Source organism: Hemicordylus capensis, chromosome 7 (genome assembly GCF_027244095.1).
Source record: "Hemicordylus capensis ecotype Gifberg chromosome 7, rHemCap1.1.pri, whole genome shotgun sequence".
NCBI classification, from domain to species: domain Eukaryota; kingdom Metazoa; phylum Chordata; class Lepidosauria; order Squamata; family Cordylidae; genus Hemicordylus; species Hemicordylus capensis.
Window position 1 is genome coordinate 16808177 of NC_069663.1, and position 12124 is coordinate 16820300.

A 12124-nucleotide genomic window follows, 5' to 3' on the forward strand; every position below is an offset into this window, starting at 1 on the left:
ACCGCATCCCCTAAGGGACATATCTTACAGTGTTCACATGTAGTCTCCCATCCAAATGCAAACCAGGGTGGACCCTGCTTAGCAAAGGGGACAATCCATGCTCAACTACCACAAGACCAGCTCCTCTTGTTTTGAACTGACGGACCATAATATATTGGAAGCGCGCCCAGCTCCTGATTCAAGGTAGGAGTCTTCTCCTACCCGATTCTTGAGTGTGTGAATGAGCCTAAAGTGTCACACAAAGCTATTGCCGTTTATCTTGTAACATTAGAACGAGACCTTGTGCAAATCTGCAGCCTGCAAGAGTGACTGCAAAATGCAGTTGGCTCACAGGCTGTCAGCAAAAGTTCTTAGTCGTAGATCAAGCAAACTAAACATGTTGGTGACATGACATTCATTAAAATAAGTCTACTGTATTTACGTGAATCCAAGACTGGTTCTCCCCCCGCCAAGTTCTTTGATGTTAGAAATCAGGGGGCCACCTTAAATTCAGAGTCCTCTTCTTTTGGAATAAATTTAGGCATAAAGTGTATTTAACCCCCTATTTTTCAAGGGATTCTTCTTAAATTCAGAACCATCTTATAGTTTTAATATTTTTAATATTGGGTTTGAAATGTTTTAATGTTTTAAATGATTTTAATTAAGTGATTTGATTTTTTAAAATGATTTTAATTGTAAACCACCCAGAGACATAAGTTTTGGGTGGTATAGAAATAGTTAAAATAATAATAATAACAACAACAACAACAACAACAACAACAATAATAATCTTCTATTTGGGTAAATACGGTACTACAACAGATTCCGTTGACCTTAAGATCCTTGAAAGCTGTCTGTACATTTGTGAAAAATAAAGAGAACTTGGCACACACATCTTTTTCTCTCTCCATAGAAATTATGGGCTTGGAGTTGTCACAATGGAGCAGCTGTCTATGATGTATCACAGGTTGAAGGTAAGAAGTGACTCATGAAAATGATGAGGACACGAAACAACAAACCGTATGAGTACCGAAAAATATCCAATAGTAATTACAAAAGTTGCCAGACGTTCCAGCCAAGTATCTTCAGTGTCACGTGTAGTCTGGCCCTTAGCCTGGGCTTCAGGTAGGGGTGTGCAAGCCAGCTCAAAATCCAGCCACGCCCCTTGAGCCAGGCCCAGTTTGGTTTGAGGTTGAGTCAAGCCAGTTTGGGCCTGGTTCAAGGGTGGTGACAGATGATAAAATTAAATTTAAAAAATGACTTACTGCCACCAAGAGCTACAGTGGGCTTTGGGGGATGCTATGGCAGCTGCGGGTGGCGGTGTCTTCAGTGGCTCCTCCTGAGTCTCATTTTGGGGCCATTTTGGCCCTCTGCACGTGGCGATGGTGATGAATCATTACTTTTAAAACTCATTTTTATCACCCCTCCCTGCCATCCTCCAATTGGGCCCCAAAACTGGCTTGGCCGGTTCGACTCTACCTCGAACCGAATCAGGCCCAGCTCGAGGTTGAATCTTTGAGCTGAGCCAGTTAGAGCTCAAGCCGAACCGGGCCCTGCTTGGGGGTGCCAAAAATGAACATGCCCAGTCTAGTTCGAATCCAGATTTGAACTGAACTGGGCAAAGCAGTTTTGTGCACATCCCGAGCTTCAGGTGTTCTTCTACCAGTCTTCATGATGGGCACAAAGAAAAGAAGCGTCCTTCAGTAATTTGATAGAAGGGCATTTTTAACAGTTTATGGTGAGCTCCAAAATGTTTTTGCCGAAGTTAAGGCCAGATTGCTTAAAACACGATAGGGCTGTTCACACAACTATTAATTGGGTAGGGTAGGACGAGCATCCCATCTAGCCTCCTGTTTCCGATTGTATGTGAGCAAACGACTAGGTAGGTCATGGTGGGGAGTGATCGTGTGAGAGAGGAGCTGGCTAGGACTTTGCTCTTGTACCCAGCATTTTAACAAGGTGGGAGGAAAAGCTATCCTCCCCAACTCCAGTCTCACGCATGATCACTTCCCACTCATCCTACCTAATTGTTTGCTCACACATGGTCGAAATTTGGGTTGCTGGGTAGGATGCTTGTCCTACGATCAAAATTCAGGAGTGTATACAGCTCCCGAAGCTGAGTAGGATGCTGGTCCTACCCAATTAACTGTCATGTGAACAACCCCGATGAGTATGAAGTGCAGTAATTCTGCATGTTTCTCTCTCTCCCTTACAGAAATGTGAGCAGTGATTTTTCAAAGGTCTCTGAACACCCAACGGGGAGGACAGGCAGTTGCAGAGAGGAACCTACACATCGACCCTTGAGCATCAGAATCCAAGCCAAGGAGAAAAGATGGTTATGAGATGAGCACTGGAGTCTCAGGTTTACAAAGCTTTGCATAAGAGAAAGGGAGAGACACTTTGAGAGTTGCTTCTCCTCTTTGAAGGCTTGCCACTGTCAACTACATGGAAATGGCACGGTTTAAAGCCCCGGCAAAGTTCGCAAGGAAAATATTTGGACTAAAAGTTTTGGAAAGTGTTCCCTCTTTGAAGTAGCTTGCCATGCATTACCAATGTGAACTCTGTTGACCTGCAAGCTTCTTCCCCACCCCCCTTCCTGAATCCAATAGGAACTATTGACACTTTTGAAACTCTTGAATCAACAACCATTTCTTGGCAGCTCCAGCTTTACAGCAAATGCAGGCAGCACAGGGAATCTGTGGAGGAGACCTTCCTTCTTTGTAAATGAAACCTGCCCAAACATTCCCCAAATAGCATCTTTCACCTGCCGCCCCCCTTTTTCTAAGGTCATGGATCCTGAACAAAGCCAGAAGAGCACAAAGAAGGGCGAGGAAGGTCCAAGGAAGAGGCTGGTCAAAGGGGAGGCATTCCAAGCCAGTATTTCGTCGTCCTATCCAGGCAGCTCTGCTCCTTTGCAAGGTTCTCCCCACCAGGAAGTGGCATCCCAGCAGCATTTTTCAAGGGAAGAGGGTCAGGAGAAGGCAGGACAAACCCAATCCAAGCATTCCTCTTTTGAACACCCACCCCATGCTGGCCAGCTTCAGCGGCACTCTATATCACCAGCATTCATGCCTCCCAGGAAACAGGAACATGTCCTCGAAGGGCCCACATGGCAGCTAGTTGATCCAGGGCGAGCAGGTTCCTCTGGTTCATTTCCACCCACTGGGCTTCATTCCGGTCATAGTCAGCTCTTACCTTCCCGCACCTCCATTGTCGCAGAAGAGGACATGCCCTCCGTTCCCAAGGTCTACGCCCCTCGCACTTCGCAGGTTTCCTTAAAGCCGTCTGAAGAAGGCCACAAGAAGGAGAAGAAGCCCCAGAAACCGGGCAAATACATTTGCCAGTACTGTAGCCGACCTTGCGCAAAGCCGAGCGTGCTCCAGAAACACATCCGGTCACACACGGGGGAGCGGCCGTATCCATGCATTCCGTGCGGCTTTTCCTTCAAAACCAAGAGCAATTTGTATAAACACAGGAAGTCTCATGCTCACAGGATCAAAGCTGGGCTGGCTTCGGGAAGCGGGACAGAACTGTATCCTTCCAGCCTGGAAATGGAGAAGATGGTCGGGGAGGAATTTGAAGAGCCAACTGAAGGAGAGAGCACAGATTCAGAGGAGGAGACACGGACCTCATCGAGCCATTTAGTAGAACTGTTGCCCAGGCAGAAGCAAGCCATGCTGTATGGGGCAGGAAGCCAAGGGTCGAGTCAAGAGAGCTGCTCCTTCTCCCATTCCAGCATGTCTCAGTCCCTCGAGGAGAGCAGTCCATTTGTGGAGCCAGCTTCAGAGCATGCCCAGAGTCATAAAGCTGAAGAAACCCATACCATCAAACAGAAGCTTGCTCTTCGGCTAAGTGAGAGAAAGAAGGTGATTGAGGAGCAGGCTTTCCTTAGCCCTGGCAGCAAAGGGAGCACCGAATCGGGCTATTTCTCACGGTCGGAAAGCGCAGAGCAGCAAATCAGCCCCCCAAACACCAATGCAAAATCGTACGCCGAGATCATTTTGGGTAAATGTGGGAGGATTGGCCAACGGACCACCATGTTGGCTGCAGCAACCACCCAGGAATTTCCGCAGGTGTCAGCTGAAGAGAAGCTCAGCACAGTCCCTTTGTCCGTGCCCAGAACGCAGGTGATAGAACATATCACCAAGCTGATTACCATTAATGAAGCTGTCGTTGATACCAGTGAAATAGATAGCGTTAAGCCTAGGAGAAGTTCTTTGTCTAGACGGAGCAGCATTGAATCTCCAAAGTCTGGTATGTACCGAGAACCCTTCCCGCTAGAACTCAAATCTGGCTCCAGCGGCCAATTTGAATCGTCAAAGTCATTCTCATCTCACCTTGAAAAAACAAAGCCTGAACAATCGTTGCTTTCGCTCCAGCAATCCCACAGTGCCACAGAGACAGTGCCTCTCCTAAGAAGCCACTCTATGCCTTCAGCTGCATGCACTATGAGTTCCTCTCATACCTTCAGAGGCAGTTATTCTTTTGATGACCACATCTCGGAGTCGGAGGTCGTAAGCCGTGGTCAGGTGTCTTCCCACCCACGGATGCTAAAGCGGCAACCGGCCATTGAGTTGCCTTTTGGGGTGGAGTACAGTTCAGAGGAGGTGAGCACAGTGAGCAAAGAGACAATTTCCAAACCTCCTGAGGAACAGGAAACCAAGGAGAGTGAGCTTACCAAAAAGTCCAGGAAAGGCCCAAAAGTGAAGGGGTTTATGTATGAGTGCAATGTTTGTGGTGCTCGGTACAAGAAGAGGGATAACTATGAAGCCCACAAAAAATACTATTGTTCTGAACTCCAGATCTCCAAGCCTCGTTCTTCCAGTTCTCATACCTCGTCAGAGGCTGAGAGAGGTTCTGTGGAGTCTGATCCTTGGCCTCAGATGATGCATTATAAGCTGGGGTCTAGTTTAGAGCTAACTCCACTGAGGAAAAGGCGTAAAGAAAAGAGTCTTGGTGATGATGAGGACCCCCCAGCTTTTGAGTTGACTGAAACTTCCTCATCCAGCACTGGGCCAGCCAGTCAGTTTACTAGTTTGAAACCCACTGATGTGGCCTTGAACTTGACTTCCGAGTCCATCAAGTCACCAGCAGAACCCAGTAGATCAATGCCACTTTCTGACGTTAGCGTTAGCTTCCACCCACGGACTGCAAAATCATCTTTTGGTACTGAAAGCAAGGAGAGGAGAACCACCTCGAAGGAGATCTCTGTAATCCAGCATACTAGTTCCTTTGAGAAGTCCGACTCCATAGAACAGCTGAGTGGCTTAGAAGGAGAAGAAAAGCTCTTATCACCATTTTCATCTCAACCAGCAGCCCAGCATGGACGGCCATCCCATTCCCTGCAGCCCAAGCTTGTGCGTCAACCCAACATCCAAGTCCCTGAGATTCTGGTAACTGAAGAGCCTGACAGGCCAGAAATGGAGCCTGAACCTCCCCCAAAAGAACCAGAGAAGACAGAGGAGTTCCAGTGGCCACAGAGAAGTCACTCTCTCTCCCAAGTACCTGCAGAGAAATTGCCACCCAAAAAGAAGAGGCTACGGCTTGCAGAAATGGCTCAGTCTTCTGGAGAGTCTAGTTTTGAGTCTGTCAGGAGTCCAAGTCAAGAAAGCAGTCTTTCCCATGCCTCCAGCCGCTCAACTTCCTTTGAGCGAGAGGAAGCTGCTTCTCAGTCATCAGAATCCCATCCAAAAACCCTGGGCATCGGCCCACACATGCTCACTGTACCGAGCCACCATCACCACCAACCTCACCCTTCCCGAGAAATGCGAAGATCTGCCTCCGAGCAGACACCCAACATCTCACACTCCTCTCCGATGTCGGAGACCCGCAGCAAATCATTTGACTATGGGAGTTTGTCATCCTCCTCTGCTTCCACCTCTCGTCCGCCACCGACTTCGGCTCTGCAAGAGCGGAGGAAATGCTTTCTGGTTAGACAGGCATCTCTGACCCGGCACCCAGAGCATGACCCTGACCCTGCCCCCCAAGGAGGGACTGAAACCGAGGAACTGCAGATGTCGAGCAAATCTGCCACTGCAAGCTTGCCCCACCAGCAGCCTCCGCCATCCTCGTCCTCTTCATCTATGTCGTCTTCTTCTCATGGCAGCTATCCAGCTGACAAAGGTCAACCGAAAGACTGCCCGGAGCCCAAGTACGCCCATCCCTACACCGAAGCTCTGGAGGTGTTCTACCACCCTGCCCCACAGTTAACCCTTCATGAAAAGCAGTATATGGCCCCACAGATCTCCCTCTTGCCGTTCCAGCACCTTTTGCCACAGCCAGGACAGTCTGTTGAGCTCTTCTCCACCCAGGCCATGACAGACATTTTCTCTGCCCAATATGCCATTCCACAGATCCCTCATTCTATGTTTTCGAGCCCAGCACTTCCTCTACAAGAAGCATTGCTCCACTCTGGGCAGCTTCACCTTGCCCCTCCGCTGATGTCACACCCAGTTGATGTGCCGCTCAGGCAAAGCCCGTCCCTGGTCCCCGTCCACTACCCAAGCTCCCCACCACTCCCGTCTGCCTTTTTTCTGCCCGTCCAGTCCCAGCTTGCTCTCCAGTTGCCTAGTGATATTGGTGCCCATTTGCCCCAACTCAAGTCCAGTCTCTCACCACTGACAGGAAGTCCCAGCTACTCTCCATCTGCAGACTACAGCTCCGAGAGCAGATTGCACATTTTGACGCGCCCAGCCAGCTCCTCAGCCGCCGTCTCCATCTCTCAGATGGTCATGCCCGCACGTTCAGACCCCGTCGTGTCCCTCGTCGTCCCTGTTCGCATCCAGACTCACATGCCATCCTACGGCAGCGCAATGTACACCACCCTTTCTCAAATCCTGGTCACTCAGTCCCACTGCAGCGCTTCCTCTATCATCCTGCCAAAATTTGATGATTACCAAACGAAGGGTACTTTGGTCTGCACCGCAAACGTCCACGGGATCGGTCTGGATTTGGCGCAAATGATCACAGAGGAACAGAAGACTTTGTTCCAAACTCCGTATCTGAGACTGCCATTGTCATTGTCCAAAAGAAAATTGGACATTCCCCTCAGCTCCACTTCGGAAAGCATCTTGGGCCTAGAAGGAAGCCCATCGACCATCGGGGGAAGCAAGCGGATGCTGTCTCCTGCTGGGAGCTTGGAGCTCACCATGGAAACTCAGCAACAGAAAAGGGTGAAGGAGGAAGAGTTCTCGGAAACGGAGGAGAAGTTGGAAGTGGTGGCCACCTCCAGAGCAACAGAGGAGGAGAAGAAGCACAATCAAAGGGTCGGTTCTGCCAAGGCAGAAACGCCTCCCGTCATATCCTCCGAGCAGCCAGAGCCCCAGGAAGCCCAGAATGCTTTGCGACCAACCTTGGCACGCTCCAAGGCCCCAGGTTTTGAGGTGCAAGAGGAATACAAGCAGCTGGCCAGCAAGCAGTTTAGAAGGAAGGATTCTCCGCAGGCGGTGAAGAAGGAAGATTCCCAAGATCCAGTGGAGCTCCCAGCAGCGAATTCTCCAAGCGCAGCGCTGCCTTCTGAGGCTACTCAAAGCTTGAAGAAGCCTCAAGATGGTACAGATAGTAAGAAGGTACTTCAGTTCCCCAGTCTCCATACAACTACGAATGTCAGTTGGTGCTATTTGAATTACACAAAGCCAAATCACATCCAGCAAGTTGACCGAAGGTCCTCAGTGTATGCTGGCTGGTGCATTAGTTTGTATAACCCCAACCTCCCTGGTGTGTCCACTAAAGCAGCCCTCTCGCTCTTGCGCTCCAAGCAAAAGGTGAGCAAAGAAACCTACACCATGGCTACTGCTCCACGTCCAGAGACAGGGAGGCTGGTGCCCTCGAGTTCCCGGAATCCCAAAATGTCAGAGGTAAGGAAAGACGATTTTCCTTTTGCCCTCGCCTGTTTGTGGGTCAGGCTTTGAAAGAGATGCTGCCATACTTCTAAGAACTGGTTTATTTCAGCATCCTTGTGTTGGTGAGCATTTCACCCAAGGGGGCTTGCCAGAGCACTAATTTCCTTGGCCCGCTATAAACCTGCATTGTGTGATCTACCTTTGAGCATTTAAAAACAAACAAACAAATATTGTACATGCGCCTATAGGTGATTCCAAGGGTGACGGAATCAGGCACACCCAGATGGCACGTCAGCACGTGTGTGTTTTTTGCACCACAAGGGGTACATTGGTAATGGAATCAGAAGCTGTGTCCAAAAATTCTGATTCTGTTACCAATGCATTTTGCTTGTTTTAGATACTGTCTACCACAGGGCTGGGCAAAGTTGGCCCTCCAGCTGTAGTTGAACAACTCGCATCATCTATTGTGGCTGTGGGTGATGGAAGTTGTAGTTTAACAACAGCTGGAGGGCCAACTGTGCCCAGCTCTGATCTATAGTAATTAAGGATTTTTGTAAAAATATGCTATTATAGTAGATGTTCTCTTGTGTGTGTAATATCCGCTTTAATCTTTGCTTTTGGCAAAGTAGTAACATACCATCTTGATGTGCTTGTATGCATGCCTTGTTCTTTGTGGTGCTGCTGTTCACATGTGTGCTCCTGCACATTGGGCAAAGCACACAATCACATTTTTATGCAACAGTATGTATGGACACATCAAGATTGCTCTTTTGCCATGTTTTATCGATGTATCCATGTGTATCAATAGTGTAGAGAGGGCAAAATGGACTGCAGAAACGGAAACCTGTGGTGACCAGTCTGTTTTTTCAGAAATAAAAATATTTTGAGAAATAAAATATGGGGCGGGTTCCCATTGCTTCGTTCCCATCAGAAACAAGAATTCCAGGTAATTTGGAATTCCACAATCCAGAGAGAAATTCAGATGAGAACTTCTGAAGTACCCCAACCAGACTGTTGCTGAATAGCAGCCAGTCAGAACGCATCTGGTCAAAAAGTAACAAACGGGGTTGAGTTGCTTGAACACAGACAAACACAGCAAATATTTATATACCGCTTTTCAACAAAAGTTTCCCAAAGCAGTTTAAATATACATAAAGTAGATAAAACGGCTAAAATGGCTCCCTGTCTCCAAAGGGCTCACAATCTAAAAAAGAAATGCAAGATAGACACCAGCAACAGCCACAGGAGGGCCAGTTGCTCCCCCCTCCCCGCTCAACAAAGAGGATAACCACTAAAAAGGTGCCTCTTTGCTCAGTTAGATAGTCAGAAGCCTAATCCAGACGTTTTCAAATCCCCCTGCGGTTGCCGCGTACAGTGGAGTGAAAAGGGGAGGAAGTCCCACCCTGGATGCACCAATCACCAGCGCACCACACCACTAACACTTACAGCAGGGCTTGTCTGAAGAGGGAAGAGCCCGGCCTGTGGTGGCCAGTGATTTCATGATTACAAGTCTGGATTGATCCAGTCTCTCAATCATGGAAGTGCCCGCCATCATTCATTGGGCTTTCAGACAAGTCCTGCTATAAGCGTGAGTGGCGGGGTGTGATGCTGATTTTTTTTTTTAAACATTTATATTCCGCTCTTCCTCCAAGTAGCCCAGAGCGGTGTACATAGTTAAGTTTAGGGGTGTGCATGGAACCACCACACTGCGGTCCGGCACTGGGGGGCGGGGTAGCTTTAAGAGCGGCGGGAGGGTTTACTTACCCCTCCCGCTGTGTTCCTGCTCTGGCACCGTAATGTAATGAGTAATTGGGGCGGCAGGATACCTCCCTGCCGCCCCTTCCCCGATCTTGCTCTACAAAAACTCCCAGTAATCCTTTGCGTGCGCGCACGTCACGCCTTTTCAATGGCCTCCGGACCGGTCTGGGCCCATCCCTAGTTAAGTTTCTCCTCCTCTGTGATGTAGGTTAGGCTGAGAGAGAAGTGACTGGCCCAGAGTCACTCATAGGAACATAGGAAGCTGCCATATACTGAGTCAGACCATTGGTCCATCGAGATCACTATTGTCTTCACAGACTGGCAGCAGCTTCTCCAAGGTTGCAGGCAGGAATCTCTTGCAGCCCTATCTTGGAGAAGCCAGGGAGGGAACTTGGAACCTTCTGCTCCTCCCAGAGCGGCTCCATCCCCTGAGGGGAATTTCTTACAGTGCTCACACTTCTAGTCTCCCATTCATATGCAACCAGGGTGGACCCTGCTTAGCTAAGGGGACAAGTCATGCTTGCTACCACAAGACCAGCACTCCTCCTCAGCAAGTATCATGGCTGAATGGGGATTTGAACTCAGGTCTCCCCCATCCTAGTCCAACACTCTAACCACTACTCCACGTTTGTGGTGCATGATGCAGCCAGGCCAGGACTTTTTATAATTTTATAGTGTCTGGATGAAGCTATGAAGTCCAGCCAGGGGGACGGAATCCTGATGTTCAGCTTCCTTTAGAAGCACTGCAGACGCTATAATCATTCTCAATAATCCATAGCATTTTCTTTAGCTTTGGAATGCAGTAGCAGTGTTTAAGCAAGCAATTTTGCCCTCCTAAATGTGACATACTTTACTACTATATACTACAAATACTTATATAGCACTTTTCAACACAAGTTTCCAAAGCGGTTTACATAGAGAGAAATATAAATACATAAATGAATAAGATAGCTCCCTGTCCCCAAAGGGCTCACAATCTAAAAAGAAACATAAGATAGACACCAGTAATGGCCACTGGAGGGATGCTGTGCTGGGGTCGGATAGGGCCAGTTGCTCTATTCTCTCAATAAAGAGAATTGCCACTTTTAAAAGGTGCCTCTTTGCCCAGTTAGCAGGGGATGTTTACAGCATCCTTTAGCAAAGACAACTTGTTTTGAGGAGAGCATCCCATCTTTGAAGCTAGCAGTGAGTGGATATACTCTGCATGGAGGTCTTTGTGCATCTCACAATTGTGTTTAAAATGCACAAGATCTTCCCTGGACTGGAGATTGCAAAAGTATTTTCCAGGGATACCCTTAATTGGGTCCTCTCTCTGTAAAATGGAAATGGTCATGCTGCTGTCTCCCCTGTAAGAGGGATTCCCAGATGTTGTTGACTACAGTTCCCAGCATCCCCAGCTGCAATGGCTTTTGGCTGGGGATTATGGGGGTTATAGCCAACACCTGGGTATTCCTGTTACAGGGAACACTGCTGTGCTGTCATGCCCTGTCAACTAACGTACTGTTCCTATGTAGTAATCATTGCTCTTTAAAGGTCCAGTGGACTATACTTGGCACCAGCTCCAAAACGAGAGACCACAACATTTGGCCTGGTGCTCCTTTCTGTAGGATCAGCACATGCGGCTTTTTCTTTCCCTGCAAAGGCCTTGCCCAAGGTTTCTGTGCTCAGTAATAGCCCTTTGAAGAATAATAAACAATTGCTTTGATCTTTTGGGGAGGTAGGTTCATCTGCCTTCACTCCTTCCCAATGAAGGTCGAAGAGACGTAACCAAACCCGAAAAGGAAGAGGATAAAAGAGGGAAACCGGAAGATGACATTCCCGTATCCAAGCGAGGGGAACCAGCCAGAATCAAGATCTTTGAAGGAGGGTGAGTATTATTTTTTCACTTCATCTTTCATTGTGTCTGTTTGATGGACCCTTGCAAAGGCAACACGGTCAAGGAAAGATGTCACCCTGAAGCTAGAAGACCATTGGTCAGGCATGAACTTCTTTTTTAGGTCTGTCCACCTCCTCACGATTCCTCTGACACCAGTGATCTGAACATCACAGATGTGTTACTCTACAGGCAATTCGAGAGAGTTGGACAGGATCCAAGTTGGTTGTGACTAAGCCCCATTGAAACGAGCGCGTCCGAAATTTGTCGTGTCTCATTTATTTCACTGGGGCTTACCCATGACTTACTTAGTCTGGGTGCCTCCCAGTGTTCCCTATAACAGAGCTCCCCAGATCTTGTTGACTACAATGCCCAGCATCCGTAGCTGGTTGGGAATCATGGGAGTTGTAGTCAACAACATCTGTAAATGCCTGTCCCAGGAAACACTGGTGCTACCCCTTCATTCATTTATTGTTAGATTTATATATCACCTTTCATTAAAAAATAATCCCAAGGCGGTTCAACACACTTTAAAATTGTAAAGGAAAGAAAAGCTTGTGCCGTTGAGTTGGTGTCAACTCCTGGCGCCCACAGAGCCCTGTGGTTTTCTTAGGTAGAATACAGGAGGGGTTTCCCATTGCCTCCTCCCACGCAGTATGAGATGATCCCTTTC

The 12124-nt window shown here is 48.2% G+C and overlaps 1 protein-coding gene across 7 annotated transcripts in view; it reads left to right on the forward strand.

The window, feature by feature from the left end:
* The window catches only part of HIVEP3 (HIVEP zinc finger 3), a 268460-nt gene that overhangs the window by 203313 nt on the left and 53023 nt on the right, over window positions 1-12124 (forward strand). For 6 of the 7 annotated variants that reach the window (XM_053267805.1, XM_053267803.1, XM_053267808.1 and 3 more), the window contains 3 exons: window positions 893-953; window positions 2195-7835; window positions 11300-11445. In XM_053267805.1, the coding sequence (XP_053123780.1) occupies window positions 2769-7835; window positions 11300-11445 (5213 nt within the window). In that variant the 5' untranslated portion in view covers window positions 893-953; window positions 2195-2768. The remainder of the gene's footprint in view (window positions 1-892; window positions 954-2194; window positions 7836-11299; window positions 11446-12124) is intronic. The other variant, XM_053267809.1, reaches the window with a different exon arrangement.